This window comes from Hippoglossus stenolepis, chromosome 8, assembly GCF_022539355.2.
Source record: "Hippoglossus stenolepis isolate QCI-W04-F060 chromosome 8, HSTE1.2, whole genome shotgun sequence".
Classification (NCBI taxonomy): domain Eukaryota; kingdom Metazoa; phylum Chordata; class Actinopteri; order Pleuronectiformes; family Pleuronectidae; genus Hippoglossus; species Hippoglossus stenolepis.
The window spans coordinates 4,978,623-5,002,133 of NC_061490.1; the positions used below are offsets into that span (position 1 = coordinate 4,978,623).

General features: G+C 41.0%; 1 protein-coding gene across 1 annotated transcript; it reads right to left on the minus strand.

The window, feature by feature from the left end:
- Positions 1–220: 220 nt before the first annotated feature.
- Positions 221–17,024, minus strand: has2 (hyaluronan synthase 2). Its single transcript, XM_035164702.2, has 4 exons — positions 16,350–17,024; positions 7,207–7,833; positions 4,361–4,462; positions 221–4,255 (listed from the first exon to the last, which is right to left on the minus strand). Exons 2-4 carry the CDS (start codon positions 7,831–7,833, stop codon positions 3,326–3,328), a joined length of 1,659 nt encoding a protein of 552 aa, XP_035020593.1. The 5' UTR covers positions 16,350–17,024; the 3' UTR covers positions 221–3,325.
- Between the last annotated feature and the right edge of the window lie 6,487 nt (positions 17,025–23,511).

Consider the following 23,511-nt stretch of genomic DNA (forward strand, 5'->3'; position numbering starts at 1 on the left):
TGGCAGATGTATGTTTGTAATCATCTCAAACAACACTGGCAAAAAGACAGAAAACATGTAAGATTATATGTTTTGTTTCAAGTGCTAGCTGGCCTCCGTAGAGGATGCCCATTAATGCTGAGCTAACAATGGCTTCTTTTAGTTTGATTAGTTAAAGATGACTTCCACCCATCCATCAAGCAGATAAAAACTAAATTAAAAAAAATCCAACAACATCAAATTAAAACAATTTACTTTATTTGGCACAACACAAAAGTGCTTTACGATACTAATACTGCCCATGACGAGTTTGGCTTGAAGACGACCTCATGGTTCATCTGTTGATCTCATTCATTAAAACCTTGAAACAGAATGTCTCAATATATATTTCATTTGTTTTTGCTTAGTAAGGCACTTCACAACTTTAAAACATACATAGTTTGCAGTTTTTGTGCAAATGTTTTTGGATGAAAGTTTTCAGTCTGCTTTGGCTTTATTGTTTATTGCATCAAAAACTTAACACCGGATACACATATAGTTTCAACACTGCAAAAATTCTAGCAGTTGTGAAAAAAAGTTTTTCATGCTGTATATATTAAAAATCATGTATCTTCTGTTTTTTGCAGTGTAAACATATGGAGCCTTTGGGTTTTTATATGAATTCCAGAGGGCATCTTACTAAGCACAGAATCCTGTAAACCACAGAAAGTTCTTACATAAATATGCTGGTTGTTTATCTAAGTACAAAGTAAAAAAAAAAAAAACACAGGTTCACCATATATCTTGATATCAATAACTTATCCCTACAAATTGCATTTTTACTGTTGTTATTGCAGACAAAACCCCCAGCTCATATTTTCACATTGTTTGGTCAGATACACAAGTCATTGTCAGAACAGTTGAAAGAAACAACAATTCAATTTTTCCACATTTCTTATAAAAAACATAATTGAAAATAAAGAATCTTTGGCAGCTAAGCAAAAATAGAATAAAAATGTCTATATATATAAAAAGGCATTGAAATACAAGGTAACAATAAGTAAACGGCTACAGCAAAGGGCCGACAAGGCATAGAGATCCAGCTTTGACTTAATTAGGAAAACGCATATAAAAAAAAGGACACTTTTATATTTAATACCACAAACAGGTCATAAATTACTTGACACCTTCAGAATGCATCAGTCTTTAGACAGCATCTTGACGCCTTGATGCAATGCAAAGAGAACTACTGAGGTATTTCATCTTGATTACGTCAAGCATCACACTGGACGACAGGAGAGACATAAAAGTGCATAAGAATTAAACTCATGTCTGCTCCTGCTCTTTAGCAAACACTGGACTTGTCTCATTCCAAAATGATGGTTCCATCCATCAAGTGCCCCTATTCACATTCCTATTATCAGGTAGTACTTTTACCACAATAGGTACATTTTTCTCACATTTACTTCTTATCTTGCAAGTTATTCAACATGCAGAGAAACAGTCAATAGAGGCTGTGAAGAAAGGAAGAGACAAGGGCAAGTGGAAGGCAAAATAAATCACAAGATCTTTGGATTGGAACATGTCCACCATGTCTACTTGGTGTTGTTCATTCAGCTTGGTAGAAAGAACAATAAAGACTACTTTGCCAAAATACACCCATCATTCAAAATGAGAATGAATTTCTTTAAAGATAAAACAGTCACAGCAGCAATATTAATACACCGTCTCTCTTCTGGTCACATGTTTGCCTGTTCACCTGATCTGGTGGAGATCATATCTAACAATAGGTGATCAGCTAGAGAATCTTCACTTTGTAAACGCTGACAAGAAAAAAAAATCTGCATTCACGTCATATGGGGATAAAAGATAATTGTTCAAAGACAAGACATGGAAATATCCACACTTTCAAACGTTATAGATTTGTTGACTTTTGTTACCACGAATGGGAGATTTTGAGGACTTTGCACCTTTACACATTCAAGATACAATATAATTAATTTTAAACAGCTAATTATTTACTAAAATGTAACTCACAAACACAACCTAAAACTGTGCTGGCATGGAAATTTGGCAGTTGCAATTATTTATGTACCTAAATGATTGTGTTGAAATAGATGCATTTTAAATATATGCACACAATGTGATGACTACTGCAAAGTTTGTGTCTTACCCATATGCCATGAGTGCAACAACAGGAAAGAGAGCAGCTCTGTGTTTTAAAGACCTTTCTGCCAGTTTCAGTCTTTGCCAATTTATACTGTAGCCCTTCCAAAAAAAACACTGGAAATATACACCAATGCACATGTCCCAGAAGTAACAACAGGACAATAAAATGTTAAACACATGTAGTTTAACTTTTTGTGGATTTTCTTTTAGGAAATGGTAAAATGGCCAATCTCCTTTGTTTGGATCCACACAGACTTACAATGAGTTACACGTGGCCTTTACAGTTAGGAATGTAATCCTCAATGTTTTTGAAATATACTTGCAGTTTTTGTCAGGAGCAAAAACATAAATTGGTTTCTGGTTAGGGTGTAAAAACATTTCTTAGAGATACCAGTGATGCTCTGGAGGTAAAATATTCTTACAGGTCAAGTTAATACCGAATGGGTTCAATGGTTGAGTCAAAAATGTGTAAGGCAAAAACCTAAACTTCTTTAGTTAAGTTGGTAATGTCAGACTAAAGCCCAGTGAAAATGACAAGAGGTAGCTAATGTTACAAAGCCTAGCGCTCTTGTTACAGTTTTTCTGGTTAGCTCGTTAGCCTATGCTAGCTGATATTCAACATATTTGGGTGAAATGTATTACCTCCACCAATGTTTTCACCTGTGTGTGTTAGTTTGTTTGTCAGCAGGAACACAAAAAAATGTTCAGGACCAATTTGCACCACAAATTAGAATGGAGCATGGGCCAAGGAAGAACCTACAAAATGTTGGTGCAACTCCAGTTCAAAGGGTCGGGAGAATTCCCCCAATCACTTTGCTTAAACATTGCACAATTGACCATTTTAGACAATTTTGGAAAATTAACAAAAATAATGTTTGGTTCTTGATCATTAAAAAAAATCATCAGTATGTTTTGGAATGTTCGAACTTGGTAGACGCTCTGCTGAGAGCCACTCTAGTGAACTAATTAGCGAGCAGACTGATGTTCTACGAACATGAATGTCAGATCAAGTAGAGCAGCCATTTATTTTTGTGCCATTCAAGTTTCAATAAATTCTGGTTCTTTCCCCATTTCGGTTGAACTCAAACAATTTTGCCTCCAGAGCTGCTCTGCATCTGCAGAACATTTGCATGACAATAACACTGTGACAGAGAAAACAACCCAGAAAGAGAGTTCAGTGGTAAACAATGACTGTAAGTCATACGTCCAGCACCATATCGTAGTGTGTTTCCTTTTTCCTCTTCCCACACTTATTTATGAGCACTGTATACAACGTCAACAGTACGACCCAGTAACTGGCATAAACAACTGCCCCTATGACCAGAATGATCTTTTCTGATTCAGGAAAAGGTTTTTTAGCCTGCAGGATTAATGTGTAGATAATCCCAATGAAGAGGATAGTGAACCAAACTGATATTGGAATCAGACCAATGAAGTTCACTACTACGGTTTTCCTCCCAGAGGTCCCCCAGCCAGACTTGTTGATGGTTGCTATTGCAAACATTTTGGCTGGTAACAGGCTTGACATGTACAGTACAGAATAGAACGACATGAACACCATGACAATGTTTCCTCTAAGGCAACTAGCGAATGATGACTTGATCAATGCCACTGCCTGCACAATGAGCAGAAATAACAAAATATTCCACAGCCTTCCTTGATAAAAGAGTTGGATCGCAGTGGCAATGAGAAAAAATGGGAAGAAGCCTGTGATCACAGCCTCATAAGTCATCCATAGATGATGCTTGTGGAACCACATGGAGTTATATAGCCATTCTCTGAAATATGACTTACTCCATCGAGTCTGTTGGTTGAGCCATCGCAAGTACGTAACCGGAGTTTCTGTGAGGCACTTTGATCTTGCTGTGTATTTGGTGGCATACCCAAGGCTGAGAACTCTGTTTGTGAGATGACGGTCATCCCCGAAACTGCAGTGGGATCCCATGAATGTCTGGTTGTACCAGTCCTCGACGAACTCATGCAGGAGTGAGTTTCGGTACATTCCTAAAGGCCCGCTGATGCACTGCACACAGCCGAAGTAGGACTGGCAAGCCCGTTCAATGTTGAAGGCCATCCAGTACCGTACACTGCTCAAGAAGGAGATCCATGACTCATATTTGTTCAGGATCTAGGTGTGGATTGACAAGCAAGACAAAAGTTGGAGGGTTAACATGTTGATGTGAAATGCTCATTTTGTAAGTTGTGTCATTTGCGAGGATGTTTTGTCACTAACCTGTACATCTCCTCCAACCCCTCCAACCATCGGGTCTTCTTCAAGCACCTTCACCATCTCCACCGATGATGCTGGGTCAAGCATGGTGTCAGAGTCACACACCTAAGCCAGAAAAATAAACAGTGATTTAACTTGTGTTTCAGGGTCAAACCTGCAGAATTGGACCTGCTAGACCAGGTTTAAATCTTGTCTCAAGCAAAGTCTCCCCTGATTGTTTCATGCAAAGTATGAAAACATGTCTATGTTATTTAAAACTGTAGGATAGTAGTATCCTGTCCTCCATATCAACAGCCTAACTCGCCCAACCTAATGAAGGCTGTTTGGTCTAACTTTTATTCCTGTTGACAAACTGACGTCATGTCAAAGAAGAAGAGGTTGGTGTTGGTCAAAAAGTTGAGTGTAAACTTTGTAAAAAGTAGTTTGCTTTTCACAACTCAACAAACATGGCGTATCGCTAAGCTAATAATGCTAAGCTAACTGATCTGTGTGTTTGACATTTGAGGCTTTTACACCAGAGTTGGTAAATGTGTTGATATGTTTACCTTATAATAATTTCATTTGCTGCAAATAATATCTTTTGAGTACTATCTAATTTCCTTTGACTTGGATTTTCTTTGGTTGAATACAGGCCCACAACATTTCCCTTCACATGTAAATGTACTGGCATGATTATCCGGAGCACAGCCGTTAGTGCTTTTGTAATCTGTTGAACACAAGGTTTTGGCGGGCTGTAGCCGTCTGCAGGTGTTAGCCTTGTATCAAAGAGTTTTTTATCTTCCAAATCCCCCTTTTTGTAATGGAGACTCACTGAAATCAATGGGGGTTTCTTTTTGCATTTCTATCGCTGCTCAAACTGTATTTTTGTAACAGCACCAGCTGAATACAACAGAACAAATATGATGTGATGACGCATCATGTTTTGGGCAGTTTGACAGAGGTTTCTACTTTACTTCCACACCAATGCCAGGTTTGTAAATTGGATACAGCTTTTTCGTTTGAGTCAAGAGAGAATCTTTACACATTACTACTCAAAGCAGTGTTGCAAAAACACAAATCTTTTGAAATTAGAACGCTTGATATGTTCTAACATGTAACATGAATCCTAAAGCATTCTACCAGTTCTATCTTTCAGTTCTTGTTCAGTCCCACAGAAAATGATCCAGCACACTACAAGGACATACATTATGTAAACCTAATTAATCATGAAGGTCTAAATGTGAGAATTAAACTTTCAGTCTGCGGTTAATTCATGTGTATTTTTTTCACCAAAGGACAATTATCACACCATTAGCACCTCACTCTTGCAGTGCAGTTATGTACATAGACGTGATTGCGTGTAGTGTTAAACAATCTTTCATTTACAGAAAAAAAACACATTGTCAACGGAAAATGCAATTAATTTCACTATTTAGCACTGATGAGTAATTTCAGGAAGTTGAGTCAAGTCAGACAACTCCATGTGCCTGCTCCACCCTTCAGTCTGCTTTTGCTTTTTTTTGTAGAAAGTTTAAACCTAGACTATATATTTTTTTGCTGAGCAGGGATGTATGTAGCCACAAGTGATAATTACAGGATACTGCTAAATGCAAACATGTTGTGCGACAGCAGCACAGACAGAGAAAAGTCATAAAATCTGAAAGTAATGTGAATTACACAGTAATATCAACATAACGATGGTGAACATTATCCACTATGAGCTACAGGTCATATATTAAAAGAACACGCAAGGAAACAGTAGCAAATCCCCTAAGTGTACGGAATTGAGTAAGATTGTGTTGTACAGGCACAATGTGTTGTTTGTTCTTTCAAAAACTGTAAAGCTTGAATGAAGAATAACTATGCTCATAGTTTATGACCACAACGGCCCACATTTCCTTTAACTTTTACCACCTGCAGGGTAAAAAACACATTTCCTGCAGGATTAAAACACATCAGCTTGTCTTGCAGAGCCTTACATCGCTGTTTATGTTTGGAGTGCCTGTTTACATTTTAGGCTAAACCACACAATGTTAGCATTATAAGACCATATTCATTAGCCAAACACACTAGGGAGCCGGGTTCTCAGAGGATACCATTTAAGTGTAATTAACAAACACTGAGATTACTGTGGTTTAACTCATTTTCACTGATGGTGGTAGTTCATTGAACTCCATACAGCTGAAAGTTAGATCGGTTGTTTTCAATGGCGACTTTATTTCAGACTCAGCAAACAAACTCTTACTAAATGTAACTTTCCTCTGACACGGGTTTGGCCTGCGACTCCTGAACACCACTCATGTACAGTATATGATGTCACACTCAGCTCTGTGAAACAGATCTGCTATTACACTTAGACATCAGCTACTGCTGCCCCTTTTTTCACGCTACACTTCACAACATGATGCACGAGCTACCGTCCGTCTAAAGCCGACACAAAAGACTCTTTGTAGACTCCATGTTTGGTTTGGCAGAGCCCCCCCTTCCCCTTTTCTCTGAAATCCCCTTCTTCTCCCTTTACCTCCATATTTAATTCAAATTAGCTCCCTGTCCCTCAATCTGGATTACATCCTCTCTTCTGATGTCAACTGTCCTTGTCTTACCTCCTGAGCACATCTACACAGAAAGACACCGACCAACCTCTGAATATTTTACCTAATAATGGTGTCTGATTTAAAGCAATGGTGTTCTTAGGTCCTCCCTTCCTTGCATCTCTCTTCAAAATGTTCTGCCCCTTTTCATAACCATGCATCTATCCGTCTGTCCGTCTAAGCAGCCAACCAACCACCCAACCCGTCATTAACCATTCTATCACTGTCCGAATTTAAAACCCCTCTATTAAAACCTGTTTCTAATTGAATTTGCCTTACCTGCACATAGTCAATGCTCCTCCCCAGTGCTTTGAAGGCTGTGTACATGACTTCTCTCTTCCCTCCCCACTTCTGCATGATGCACACACACTTGTTGTTCAGCACCAGCCTGGAGATTTGCTGAAGGCTCTCAGCGTAGCTCTCATCCGTCTCCTCGGGCCCCCTGTGATGATAGTTACTACGCCACACGTAGGTGGACGATTTGTCCCATCCCATCACCTCTTTGAAAATCTCCATCATGTAAAAGTCATCGTCTGAGTTCCCGTCAATCACCATGATCACTTTGATCCCCGGGTACGTCAGCCTCCTCACCGACACCAGGCATTTCCTCAGGTAGTTTGGGTCTTCTTGGTACGCTGCGATGCACAACGCCAGGGACTTGTTCAGTTTGATCGGCGTCTCTAGGGAGCGCCGCATGTTCCTGTGTTCTAGGAGCGCAAAGAGGCTCTGGATGATGAGGTGGACAACCAAGATGGCGCCATACAGGCCAAAGGATAGGTGATTGCCGGCTGTGGTGAAAAACTGGTAGCCCATGATGTAGGCTGTGGAGATGCCTACCAGGAGAGACACGCCGAACATGGTGGTGCCCAATATCCGCAGGTAGGTGAGAATTCTTTGACACTTCATCTAGGGACAAAAGAAAAAGGTTTGATTTAAAGACTGTGGCGCAAACAATTTATGATTGTTGGACTGCATATTACTTGTAAGTCTTGAAATGCTTATTCACAGATCTTGAACTTGCTCTCCTACTGCACATGAACCCTTGTTTTATTACAACAAACTCAGGTAGAGAAGCCCTGAAGTTTTTCCTCTTCTTTTTAACTCCCTCCCTCCCCCTCTCCTTCTGTCTACTCCTCCCTGTCTAAATGTCAGACAGTTGTGAGTAGCACATAGTGTGGGTGGGCGTACATTACAAGATTTCTTGACCTAATTAACCAAAAAGCTGTCTGCCACAGCAAACACTCACCATAAATGTTTTGGAGGAACAATTATGGAATCATTCTCTTTTCTGTGGTGTTGTAAAGGCAAAGTGCAATATAAGAATACAACCCTCTAAAGATCTCTCTGTGTGTTTTTAGTGGGGACAGATGAAGAACATCCTTTGCTTTCTGAGCGACACTCTTACGAACATGGGCCCTGCTGCTCAAGAGCTTCTGCTGAAAATGTGAAAAGTTTGTTTCCAGCCCTCATTATGTTGCAGCCGCCATCTGTTTGGCAGACCAACGGAGACCCACTCAGCATGGCCCAGCTCAGCTCAACGGAGTGCGGACCACCCTGTGATGTCATCTGTTTATATCTCCGTGGGAAGAAGAAGACAAGAGCCTTTTAGATTTTCTAAGGCTGCACGTGTGTTTCTTCCCCTCTGAGACTCCCAGACAAAGCATAAAAACGGAGGGTTTGTGTGTTTACACAAAGATAAAGATGTTCTGTGAAGAGAGGGACGGTATGACATGATGCTGCTCTACACGTTATGGAGAACATGTATCAATCAGGAAGATCAAAGTATTCTTTTCTTAATCGGAGAGTCTGTGAGGCTCATGCAACATTTTGTGCTGCATTTTTAAACTTTTGAAATTGGTTATGGTGCAGCTTCATTGATTTGGTGCACTATTAGAGAGCAATACATTTTAGATTGTAGTACAATGGATGTAAGTTTTAGCAAGACATGTGAATCGGGACAGGCAATAAAATAAAAAAGAAGAGAACATGAAGCCCAGCAGTGTCTGTGATTTGGCAAGAGTAGTGACACCACACCTATACACACAAGACAGATGGATGGAGAGAAAAAATGAAATAATTGTAATGACAGTAAAGTAGAAGAGTAAAGAGGGACAGAGCTACAGAGACGGAACAACGTAAAAGAAAGTGTGTAAAGGTGAGCAAGAAAAGAAGACAGACAGGTATCTAGAAAGAGTAAAGTGAAAAAACACAGACAGGAAGCACAGAGAGGATGAGCTAACACACACTCTCAAACACACACACACACACACACACACACCCTTTGGCTCGGACATAATGCCTTGTTCATCTGATCATTGGATGAGAAGGCCACAGCCAGCAGGCCTCCTCTGGCACGTGGCAAGGCTCTTAACGTCAGCTGCTCATTTACAAGACCCCTGACACACACACACACACACACACACACACACAAATGCACTGTACTGTATAAAAACGTATTACGCTAGTGCAGACAAAGAGAGTGAGAGACAGAGAGAGAGGAGGGGGTGTTTGTGTGTGTCTATAAAAATACAGATTTTTAATTATGTTAAGCTGAGAATGCATTCCATCCTACAACTTATTTCAGTTGCATGTATGTGTGTGTGTGTGTGTGCCTATACATACTGTACGTATGTTTTATAACTTTACAAGGTGCTGCAGAACAAACTCTGTCATACTGTCTAACCATGGCAACTTGGAATGAACCCAGTCACTCTTTCAGAGCATAAATGTTTTACCATAAATGTGCTATCAAATTATACACTGTGTACTTATGTGTAGTTTTTCTAGTCCAAATCTTAGCCCTTAAATCCAAGTACTAAGACAGAAGACAAACTCATTTAATGATGTAATGGCCCTCCTGACAGTTCGCCGTGATATCATAGGTGTAACATAGACTGAGCAATTCACCTCGACTGGGAGTTTCCTACTCCCTTTTTGGACTGTAGGAGGAAACTTGGACCAAACCACTACGCACACATGGAGATCATGCAAACTCCACACAGTGTTTGTTGCTTCTTGAATGTTTGTTTATTTATGATCTCTGGTGAAAAAAAAAGAAAAAAACGTTTGTGGCCACAGTACAAAACCAAACTGTGAAATTCCTTCAGGCCATGTTCCTCAGACATTAACCCTCGGCGTTTCTCTCAGTCCAGACCAATGAGAGCTCTGTCAGACACAGTCAATTTAGTGAATTCTGTGATTCAGTACAGAGCACAGAACACCTGTTTGGATGCTTTGGTCTTCATACCGAATCATGCAACGTTTTGGGCGTGTGATTTAATGTGGCAGACTAATAATTAACTCAGACTGCAGACGGATCCACTGCATCCACATAAAAAAAAATCACCTCAAATTGGCCCCGGCCCCTGAGAGATACCGCCTCTAATCAGTCGAATATCTTCTGTGTCATCGACACATGTGGATGATGTCACTGAAGAAGTTTGTATGGCCTGTGTCCCTGCGAGTGGAAGTTGTCATCAGCACATGTGGATGATTTCAGCCTAGCTTTATGTTTGTTTTTATATCTTGGCACATGTGAGCATTAAAACCTCATCAATATCTCCTCATGTTTACGTGTGTGTGTGCGTGTGTTCAGCCTCATGGTGAGTTTGGGTTGGTCTCACTCCGACGTCATTAACGGTCTCTTGAGTAAAACTTTGTCTGGCTCTGCTGCAGAGAAAATATTACAGTCTTGTTTAGTCTTGAAGGGACACAGAATAGATGGTGGGTCAGCAAAGAGACAAATGAATGAAATGAATCATTTTACTTCACTAGCATAACTATCCTCAGGAGAAAATGTGGCTCTTTTCAAAGTGAATTGCATTACAATCTCTTTTCTGCTGAGATTTAACAGACAAAATGGATGGATGCATGTGTTGGGGTGGTCGCAGTCTTGATGTTAAGACAGTGGAAACTGGGTTAGAATAGCCAAAGTACCATGAAGCAAGGCACAGAACCCTCAAACTTCACTGTGAGTTCACCAAAAGATTATGATTATATCTTTCCCATTGTTGGTATATTAATATGGAGCTAAACCTCTCTGAATTCAACCATTATGCGTCATTCAGTTGAGTTATACGAGCTATAACCCTGTTAGCTATGAATAGACCTGCACATACTGTTCATAATAAACTACAGCCGATGTAAGTAGAATTATTCCTATTGCTGTGTGAATGAGAAACATTCCAGCCAGGCGTACTGTAACTTCTTAAAGAATTGTGACAGGTTTGGTGCTATGCTGAAAATAATACACACCCTTAAGTAAGTTAGTCCACTAAATTCTTTGTGAGTATAAATTTGAGATATTTTTGTAGCTTCTATTTAGTCTTTTAAGTCTCACAAAGTTGTATTTTTAATGTGTTCGTGTCCCTGCTACATGGAGAACTAAAGGAGTCTTCTCTGTCAGGCTTAATGAAGCTTTAGTATATAATTATTATATCACTTGCTGTGATGACTATGTTACATAACAGTCTGTAACTATCAGTTCAGTCAGACAACTAGACATGTTTGTTGCAGCTGCAGAACACAGAGTTTTGGCGTCTAGATTCTGACTTCATCACTCCCCTAGATATGATGGTAAGATAATGGAGTGATGAGCAAATATCTTCAAACCCCTGTTGGAGCCTGAGGGGCTGAATCGACAGGGAGCGATACTGACGCAGGGCAGCAGAGGCGCTGATAAGCCAAGGGAGAGATGGGTAATCTTTGCAGCTTAAAAAGACCACCACATTGGGAGGGTGTGTACGATAGAGGCTTGTGGAGAGTGAGGCTCATCACATTATAACTTTACATTACTTGTCTGTGTAAATGTGAATGCCGTTAAATGCTTCTCCACGTGCCAACACGTGAGCACATGATGTGCAAACATGAACGCTAAGCAAAAGTAGATGTAGAGAATGTGCGTTTGGGCCCACAGGAAGACATGTGTGCATGTGTGAATGTATGTATAGTGAGTGTGACTACTCGCTGTGCCGCACAGGCAGTATATTTAAGTGGGAAGCGGAGCCAAAAAAACCCAGATTTATGAGATAAAGCATAACGCCTACATCTTAATGTTATTGTGACTCAGCAGTAACTGACTGGAAGGGTAATATTCACAAGTCAGGGGCTCTGCATGGCCACATGACTGATATTCACAAATCAAACTTTAACATTCCTCCAGCTCACGTGGCAGCTCACAACTGTGGCTGGAAAACTGTTTTATAAGAGTACAGTACATGCATGAGGAAGGGCTATAATCTAATCAACTCATATTTATGATACTGTCATCAGCTTTATTAGATATAAGACAACAAAGAAATATGACTGTTATTTATAATTAAGCCTCTTATTGCCAATCCACCAAAGACATAAATACATTTTGTTGATCTTCAATCACAAAGACGGTATTAGAAAACCAGGCGAGCTGAGCTCATTCAAACGAAATCTCAAACAAATGTGATTCTGCCAAAAGCGAAAGTACACATGTGAAAATGAAGAAAGCTGGAATCTAAACAAGCATTCGTGTGCATTGTGTGTGTTTGTGTGTGTGCGTCTGTGTGTGTGTGTGTGTGTGCGTGAACAAGCTGGGCAGGACTGGAAAAGCAACAAAAAAAAAGCCTTAAATGTGAAGATGTCCCTGACGTTTGTAGCAGGAAATGACTCACATGATGAGGAAAAGAGAAGAGAAGAGAAGAGAAGAGAAGAGAAGAGAAGAGAAGGGAGGGGAGGAGAGGAGGGAGCGGCTGGGAAAGACTAGAGATTTGGCTGCTATCTTAGGCAATACGCACAGGACTGGAAGTGCTGGATCAAGGCCAGCGCTCTCTTATTTTCCACTTCCTTTCCTGCTCCTTTTAGCTCTCTAGCATATAGTACACTTGATGCATGATGCAAATCTGTTCTTCTCATTATGAAAAATATTCAAACCTTTGTCGGGTAAAGGTCAAAAGACACCATTAATGTAATGATGGCAACAGGAAAGAAAATTGTATCGTATTTCTTGTGCTTTTCTTGACAACTTGCTCGAGTATGAATGAGCGTGAAATCGGATGGAGCTGCGAGGTGATGCAGGTCTTCAAAGGCATCACTGGGAAGTGTCAGACTCCTCCTCCTCCTTCTCCTTCTCCTCTTCCTCCGTTCCCTCTCATAAACCCCCCTCCCCCCACGTGGCCACAGTGTGCTGCTGTTTTCGCGTGTGTTGTCATTATAAGAACCAGAACTGAACAGCAACCCCACCCACTGTGCTGCTCCTGACATTATTGGATTCAGGTGGACAGAGCTGCAAGTAGCAAAGGTACAATATAAAAAGGAGCTGACTTTAACATTCCCCCTTTTCTTTTTTCTAATGCACCCCCAGTGGTCCCTTTATTTTCTCTTCTGTTTGCTATAAGAGTGAGGTATGTTAGGGCGAAAATAATATGACATCCTGGCAGCGTCTTGCATCGATGGCTCCAACAGTTGATGTTGCATCATTTTACTTTTATTTAATTTCAAAGTGAAGGTGGATGAGGAAGCTGCGGTTCATGATTTAATAAAACGAGAGGTAAATCTATCCTCAGGTTTGAAGGCAAGCTGCACTGTTTGGTATTTTGGCATTTTCTTCTCCCGTTGACTCATTTCTAGCTTCTTTTTTTTTTTTGTGAATGAGTAGAAGGAAGCGACGCATAGAGAGGGTGTGAGAGAAAGAGGGGGAGAGGAAGAGAGAGAGCCAAGGAGGATGACAGTATTCGTTTGAGAAACGTGAGAATTTGGGTTAGAAGGACACAAGTTAGCGAGAGAGTAGGGATGGCAGGTACCAAAGAGACTCGAGGCACTGTGGTGGACTTGGCTCGGTTCGCCGCCAGCTGAGGCACTGGAGTTACGCCACCGTGGCGGCCTCCAACACTTTCAGCCAAATTACAGCTGCAGCTCAGCTGACAGAATGTGCCTCTGCAGCTTTCCTCCTATACATCTGCTCTTGTGCCCTATGCAGCATTTACACAGTATGTGTATGTGAAATGGGTTTTATTTCTCCAGCCAGTGAGTGTTTTCTTTCTCCTGCTTCTAAAAGCCCTAAATTCCAATCCTTCCCTTTTCACAGATCCAGTCCGTGTGTCATCCATTGATCCAACACTTTCCCTTTCTGACAGCAGACCTGTATCACCAGTGCTCTAAAATAACTGGCTTCCTCAGTGCTCTATTCATAGCACTCTGTGTTATCAGGCCTGAGAGATAACATTAGACGGAGAATCACAATCAGACTCAACGGATGAAATTTGGACCATTGGAGATGTCTCAGCATAAATAATATCAACAGTTTCATAAAAAGGATTTAAAAGTCAGGGAGTCGTTTTCTTTGCAGCTACTTAAAATTGACTTTGTCCAGCTCCCGGGTCGTTCTTCAGTCTACTGTAACTCCTGGACTCATGCATTAGCATTGGCATCACTCTTCCCTGTGAGACTTTGTCTGACTCAGTATGAGGTAGGCTACAGGGAATACAAGTTTTTCCTTTTGCTGGCTGACTACAGCGCCGCTCCACTGCTACTTTACCAAGCAAACCTGGGGGAAAAAAACTGGCTGACGAGATGAGGTAGGTGGTGGGGCTGTGTGTTTGGGAGGGGCTGCACATATGTACGCTCTCTTCTAACTTAAAGTAGGTTATACCCTGGCAGCCCCAAGGCCCTGTTACACTGATGGACCCATGCTGTGAGCTGTAATGGCACGTGAGACTGTCGGGAGCCCTAATGGAGACCAGTCGTGGAATGCCTTCTTCTGTTTAAGTCGCAGACTGCTCTGTGCGCAGTGTGGAGGAACTTCCTGTGGCACTGATAAGTCTGCGGTATAACTGTAAACTATGTCATGAGTGAGGAGTCCACACAAAGTTAGGTGTCAGGTTTCAACCCTTTTTTTCCTTTTCCTCTCACCTTCATGGAATTTACTGTACATATTGCACATGAGAATACACTTCATAATGCTCCGTATTCCACTAACAGGCTCCAGAGGTGGATTTGCTTCCCGACCTACTGTACGACTGCACACTAAGCCCCACTCAGCAAAGGAACTCCCTGGAGGTTCAAGATTAGGAACTGTATGTTTGTATTAGTTTGTGTATACTCAGACAGCAGGTCCACATATGTAGGGATTATGGAAAGAACATGTGGTCTGCATCTATCATCTCAAATCTACACATGCACTGCAAACTAAATATGATTTATATGCTGCCATTGATTCTGCAGTACATGCTTCATCGCGTCATTGGGGCGGACACTGGCGATGGATGCAGCTTGTTCCGGTGAGTGTTAAAATGCACGATAAAAAGATTAGCCAGAGGATGTGTTGGATTAAAACTCTACTGTACATCGCAGATAAACTGCCAGGACAGCTAGACATCCAACTCGCAGATGGGCATTCCCTGTGTGGGTTTCACATGAGGCAACAGATGGTATCTGCAAACTGAGAGGTGAGGGTGGGCGGATGGAGGAAGACAGTTTGTTAACGCTGTGTGACGGATGCTCATTTGCATTTGTGTATGAGTGTATGATGTGTGTAGCGGGTGTGTGAGGAAGTTATGATGCCAACAGCAGGTAAGAAGTTAACGCTGTAGGTGCTGTGTGCAGCTGTCATTAGCTCCCAGTCATGTTTGTGCATCTGCACTTTTAATAATCCGACTAACTGAATTAACATTTTAATATTTAACATGTCACTATCTCTACACTATCAATTATTACACTGTCAACAACTAACTTCTAATAGATGAGGGCTATTCAGCATTCACGTGTGCGCAGATAGCGGTGTTTCCCATTTCACATCAAATTACGCGCCCCTACCACGAGACTCGCAAAACGTGGCCAATTCCAGCCTTCCCATTGGCTCACACAGCCCAAAGAGTGACGTATGCCTCGGGACGTCACGCATATAGTTTATTCTCAGTTTATAATAATATATTAAAATATAATCTGGACAAAATGTTACTTACTCTTTCACAGAGGGCACAGAAGGAGCAGATGCAAATGTCCGTGCCAGTCAGGGGGAAACTTTTGATACACATTATTTTCCGATGATTTAATATATTATCATATTAAATAAGTATCTAACACGTATAGAGGAAAAAGACGCAGTTGCTTTTCAACTTTAAACCTTTTCGGAGATGCCATCCGCGCTTTACGCACGACTTGTGACTGCTCCGGTGACAGCTGATGCGCCCCCGACTTCCAGCATCACTCCCTTCACTGCGCTCAAGTATTGTTCAGCATCCTTGTAATTTAAAATCATCAAATGAACCACAGGACCTGCACTGTATTCCTACGTGTACTGAAACAAGTTTTTGGCGCATCGACGCCCCCCAAAGTGTAGTTTAAACGCGTTTAAATGGTTTTTTAAACACTTCTGCATGATTCAGTTTGGTTTGTGGTGGATCATTCATCACTGTGTGGATCACGTCACCAACAGATCACCGGCCGCTTACCTTGAAGCAGCTGTTGTCCTCTTCGTTCGTCCTTGGGAAAAAAGGATGCGGTCAGCTCCGGGAGCTCTGACAAAGTCTTGCCAAAGTTTCAAGAGACACTTGTGGAGTAGTGAGTCTCATGAATCCACTCACAAAACGATCCTCATTCATTTAAAAAAAAAAAGAAATGATGAGAAAGGTGCGCGTTCAGAATAAAAAAAGTCAGCACCGCCTGTCTTTCGATTGTCAGAGTCTGTCTGCAGTCATATGCAACACATGCATCTTAGGTGTACACACACAAACATCACGTCAACTTTGGCATCTTTCATGTCAAAAAGTATAAATAAAAAGAAGAATATGTGAAAAGGATAAATGTTCTTCTCCATCAACTTCTGGCACTTTGATTCATATTGAAAAGTTTCAAAAAGTTACAAAAAAGAAGTCACCGGCTTTGGCAGCGTCTGTCATATTCAAAACGAAATAAAATTTAAAAAGTTTCCAGCAATGACAGATCATGTATATGTTTCTTTGCTCTGCTGAGGGGCATGTAAAGTATTTCTGCAGTTTCCCCAGGCAACCAAGTTTCTCAGAGCGCAGAGAAGTGGCCAATGTGCCGCTGTTTCAGCTGTCTAATTCCTTCCAGACGACTGTGTGTGTCTGTGTGCGTGTGTGTGGAGTCTCCTTTAGGGCTGCTGCGGCTCCCAAACCCCTTTTACCGGGCAACAACAGATTGGCGTGTTGTTTTAATAAGAGGGGAAGGTTTTGGGGGTATGAGGAGGAGCGAGAGAAAGAGAGAGAGAGGGAGAGAGAGAGAGAGAGAGAGAGAGAGAGAGAGAGAGAGAAAGAGAGTCACTCATCCAAAGTCCTTTAAACTCCTGAGGTGGCTAAAGAGAGAGAGAGAGAGAGAGAGAGAGAGAGAGAGAGAGAGAGAGAGAGAGAGAGAGAGACCCTTACATTGGCTGCTCATGCTCCCCATTCATACCTTAGAGCAGAGCAGGGTTATAACTTTTCCCTTAGAGGCTGTTAAACCTATAGGTTTTGTTTCTAATTACCCCCATACACATACACTTACATACACACAGTACACTCAAACAGCTCACTCCAACACTGAGCTTTAAATTGAGCCTGTGTATTACTTGGCACTAAAAGTGATGACTTTGACAAAAACAGAGCATGTAACATAAAGAACAATTTGGATGAATAACCATGCAAACAGTCCTTTGTATGAGAGGTGCTCATTATGCACGTGTGAGCATGGAGTTTGGATGCTGTGGAATTTCAGTCATTTCATTGATTCCCCAGGGTGCACTTCCACACTCTGGCCAGCAGGCAGTGCTGTGCAATGCAGAACCCGGAGTCTGGGGTCTGACATGTACAGTAGCTCCTCTGGAAGGAGACCTAAAGGGAATATCCAACCAAAATCAGGAGTTATGTTACCCCCCTCCTACGTTCGACCATATGAGTCAGTCATTATCAGGAGCGTCTCCACAATGCCTGGAAAAACGGGACGGTTGGGAAACTAATGTTTTTTGTACATCGTCACTGTCCAGAGAGCCACGTAGCTCCAAATGTTGTGGTTTTCAAGTTTTCACATATTCTCTGTGGACTGAAAAAACTCTGAACTATTTGTAGCTGTACTGTAACAAAGCTGGAAATTGCTGATTTTTCATGTAGAATAGAATAGAACAGAATAGAATAAAAAACCTGTATTGCCATCGTGCATAATGAAGTTAGAGGCCCTACTTCTGAAAAACTGATTCAACAAATGTATAAAAACAAGTTTAATATCCGACAAAAGGCCCAAATCAATAAATGTGAGACTAACAATACAGACTAATATAGAGAGGCTGTCATTCTACAGCAATAAATCCACACACATCTTCTCATTTCTGGATCCTCTCTTGATTCTTTTAGCCGCAAACAAGCAACATTTGTGGAGGCAAAAAGACACAGTGGCTCTTCAAGGTTAAACCCTGTCAGAGAGGCTATCTGTGCTTTATGCTCGACTTGTGAGAGAGAGATAAGGAGAGACAGTCTCCAGTGACAGCTGCACGCTCCCCCAACTTACAGCATCACTTCCTTCACTGGGCCACAACACTGAACAGCATCACTGAGATTTAAAATGATGAAATAAACCTCATTCAGCATTATACCTACATGTATTGAAACAAAAGTTTTGAGCATCAGAAATATCATTTAAATGTGTTTTAATAGTTTCCAAACCATTTCTGCATAGTTATGTTTGGCTTGATCATTTATCATTGTTTTTATTCTGTTAGCTGTGCACAAGCATGAAGTATATTAACATCATAGTTAAGCTTCATTTATTGAGAATTTCTCTTCAAGATTACTTTCTTTATCACACAGAAACATGCAAATTACAGCATTCAAAAGTATGATGAAAATATCAGTGAGTAGACAGTTAATTATTTAAATTTGATTGAAATCAAGCCCCAATCTAATACTATTTATAATTTCATCAATAACCATTCAGCATATTCTGTATATATATTTTTATAATTGTTTTTTCCTAGTGGTCATTTGTGGTTTGGCAAATAAAAATCTCCCCCTCTCCCCAAAAAGCATTTTCCTAATAGACCACTGTGAAAGAGGCATGTGTGCATTTGTTATTTGCTAAACCTCAGACTTTTTAAGTCTGTCTATCATTACTTTTCAATCCATGGAGGTTTTATATTTGTAAAATTTTCCCACGGATTAGAAAGGTTTCATGTTTTTTATGTCATCCTGATGTAACATCTGTCGGCTGAGTGTGGGGGGGGGGGTCAGCAGGGAAAACAATTTGCATGTTGATTGGGCCACACAGCAGCAGTGGCTGATGTGCCAGAGAAGCATATTTCATTCAAGTGACCAGGCGCCATCTCAAATGAACTTATTTCAATACATCTTGCACTCGGCTGAAGCCCTGATGTGAAAAGAGCAGTGGAGCAGAATCGAGTCTGTGTTTATTGAGTTGCTGCTGTGAGTTTTTGACCTAATGATCATGGTTTATGAATACAGCCTCTTAAATGATTCATTTGTGGGGGGTTTCCTTTCTGGATCAAGGGTCTGAAGATAGAGAGTGTCACATGTTACTGATATTGTCAAACCCTTTGTTATTCATCATTTTAGGCTATAAAACGTTTGGTTGGAGAATATCATCATGAAACAAAAAGGCATGGCTCTTAACAATATCATATTTTCAAACTCCAAAACCCGGACGAGGAGCATTGTTTTTGTGAAACATCTCATCCTGAACATGAGCCAAGGCGATGAATGGAAATGGGGCCTGTGGTAGGGAACCCCCAGTAGAGCTGCATTGTTTATGTATGGTGCAGTAAAAACACACAGTTTCCAAGCTGCAGTGGGTCGATCCCCAGCTGTGGCAGCCAGTGAGCGACATTATTGTCACAGGGCCCATACAGTGTTTGCTACCAGATGAGTCATATATATTCTTTGTTTTGTTTTTCTCTTTTGAACAAGCTCATTTACTCGGCTATTTATTTAAACAAGGAAATACACAATTACTTGCAGACCTAAAGGCTTCTTGGAAGTGGTTGTAGAGTTAACACAGTGTAGAACAGAGAGGCCACTGGCATCATGGGAAACTGTCAAAGTGAGGGTCTTTCTATATCATGATAACACACAGAGAGGAGTGATTTATCATAAATTGTTCTTCTTTTATTCAGTTGTTTTTTCCTAATTTATGTTTAAAGCACTAGTTATGGCATCCTCTGCTAATTTAAATATAATTTGATAATTCTTTGATAATACTACACACTAAGTGTGGAGAGCACATTCATATATCTTTCAACAGGCATTTTAGTCTATTTTTTTACTTTCAGGGTCAAGAAACAGTGTAAATATCTCATTAATAGTTCAAATTATATTATATATTTGTTTTTAAAATTTGCAGTCAATTATAGTCAATTACATTTTTCTGTCTGTTTCAGAATCAGCAGGACAAAACAGAAATGGGGGGAAATGGGAATATCTGATCATTCATGACCAAGTGTCAGGTCAATGTCATTATGCAGCAATATGCATCAGACTTAGTGCAGACTAACAATTACATCCAACATTTGTCCCTTCATTGAAAATATGTTTAATAAATCAACACATAGTATGTACCACACAGAAAAAAACACATTCTATGTTCTATGTTCTGTGTCTCCCACTGTGAGACTCTACAGGCAGGAAACAGAAGCAGAGCCGAGGGGAATATAGCGAGCAATTATCCTGGGAGGTATAGTTAGCTGTGGGCCTGTGTTCACCAAACATGTCACACTGTCAATCTACAGTTTGTTTTACTTTTGCCTTGTCCAGTGCTGCAGCCTGAGATTGAACACTAATCCCCCCACACTGATACAACAGCCCCTCCACCAAAGTGCAGATGATACTCCAGAGGAGGAAGGTCCTGGGCAAAAAGAATAACATATTGAAATCAGCTGAGGAAAAATCTCTTGCGGGCCAGGGATGAATGAGTGATGCTCTTCTGGACGCTGCATTTCCACTGCTGGTGAAGTTTGCTGTCGTTCTCATGTTGAAACATATAACACACACATATATGAGGCTGCATCTGACACACACAGTGTAGAAAGCAGAGTGGAAACAGGGATCAGTGATGACATCAGTGCATGGCATGGCAGAGGTGCTGCTCCACAGACCCCAGATAAGTACATTCACATGTTTACGATAAACGTCTCTCTCACTTACAGCTGCCTTTGTCACTGTGGTCCTTCTCACTCCGGCTTACCTTCATGTGTTCAGATGAAAAGGTTGCAGGTGTGTTGTGGTGTTGAAAACACTGTCGTCAACTGTCTGCTGTGTCTGTTTGAAGTTGTAGCATCCCTCAACAGGCTGTTGCTAACATAGCATTTCCATGGACCAACATGCCCAGACCCCTGTTTTCCTTTCAATCTGGATCCTTCATTCCCCCTTTACACTTTGCTGGGACATACCATGAATAAACCTATTCATTTTAGTAATCTATTTCAATCAGGGAAGACTAACAGAGGAACAAGTGAAAATTAGTAAATTAGATGAAATTAAATTTATTGTGAACATAAGAAAAGACTTTGGCACTTGACCCCAGCAGGAAGTAGAACACCATGGAAGCAGACCTATGAGTCAGGGGCAAAGGAGACTTCCCCCTACACACCTAGACACAGGTGGTGGTGAGGAAACTGGAAGTTGGGACGTCTGATGAAGGGCTTCTGGTTGGATGGTTGAGGTGAGAAGAGCCAGTATCCAGAGTTGAGGTGGTGCCAGTCTCAAAGCTCAGTGGCTATCTGACAACAAATTAGCCTCTAGGGGAGGAACAGCAAATAAGTTGTGGCTTCTCAGTAATCAAATTACTGATCTGACATCTGAACGACAGGAGTGAGAGAGAACATTTAAAACTTTGACAGCTTACAGTTGATTGGCTAAAGGCTGGCGTGTCCGGTTGTGATTGAAAAGAGAGAATGAGCTGGTGGAGTCCAGAGATAGGGGGAACTTTGCATGTGACTTAATGGGCATGTGCATTAATGCATTCATTTCATTAATTATCTAAAACAGTTATCTATTACCTTCTGCCAGTGATGTCAACCATTTATACATGAGCTTTAGTCAAGTGTGTAGACTTGAGTGTTTGCTAATTGCTTTTCACACACAACATATTGAGTCAGCTGTAACAGCTGACTCAATATGTGAAGATGAATGTTTTTAATTAAATCATCCATCCATCCATTATCTATACGGGGGTGAGGGGTGGGGGAGCCAATCACAGCTCACATACTGCGAGGGGTGGGGTCCACCCTGGACAGGTCACCAGCGAATCACAGGGCCAACATACAGGGACAAACAACTATTCACATTCACACCTATGGTCAGTGTAAAGTTTCCAATTAATATAACAGAAAGTCTCCAACACTGTAACTTCATTTCTCTCACATGTTTCCATGAGCTCTTTTAGAACTGCTGATATAAACTTGCAACATAAACCATAAACCATTTTCCTCCATAATGTGTATCCACCAAAATTAATTAGTTTGTTGTTTTATATTGTGCTTGTTTTATGGGTACAACAAATTATATAATTAGATTTATTGTGGGACACATGTGGGAGCTTTGGCGTTAAAATGTGGTTGGGTTTAAACTGGGTCAGATATTTCAAAGTTCATGTGCCTCGTTCGAGTGTAATCGAGTGGATGGGTGGTGCGAATCGGACCTTGGTGTACTTTAACCGCAAAGTCGCAAATCAGCGGCGTCGCGAGGCGTGGTTTTAGGGCGTGAAGTGCAGTTCATTTACAGCTCAATCAGAAAGCCACCAGACACATGCCACTGACTGGATGTTGACATCAGGTCTTGTGGTTGGTGGGATTATGTCAGAGTAACACACACACACACACACACACACACACACACACACACACACACACACACACACACACACACACACACACACACACACACACACACACACACACACACACACACACACACACACACACACAGAGAGAGAGAGAGAAACTGAGTTGAGTAACACAGTCATTGAAATATCTAATGCAAACACACATTGGGGATACCACGTTGGGTTCCCTGCCTCTCTCCTCCCTGACATAAAGGGTGTTACTACAGGAGTTTAGGTCCAATTGGTACCATGTGTTTCTGCTCCTAAATACATCGCAGCTGTCAGTCTATGATTTCCTCACATCTCTCCCTGGAGGGCTTTATGTTAAGCTGTCATTTTCCTAAATTTGAGGAAAATTGGGAAATTGTCTTTGCTCTCCTTTGCAAAAAAACACTGTCAGCCTTCAGGTAGGAATAATATTTATGGATAGCAGACGTTGAGCAGTATATTAAGGAGCTAAATTAAACTGTAAGCTAACTCTTCAACAGATACATCACACACAGTTTCAATATTATTGTTTTCATCAGGCCGCAGTAATGATTTTGGAGAAAAGGTTGGTTCTTTCACACAAAGATTAAAACAGCTGGAGCTTGTTCTAAATAAAAGTTGATCCAGCTGTTTCCACCCCTCAAGACTCAGAGAAATTTAGAATCATTATATTTACGACACTGCTGTGACTAATGTCTCCGTTGGTACATTTCTTTTTCACTGCGACTTTTTTTTAAATAAAAAAGTTATATATATTATATATTAAAGGGGACATAGCATGCAAATTCCACTTTGTTAGTGCTT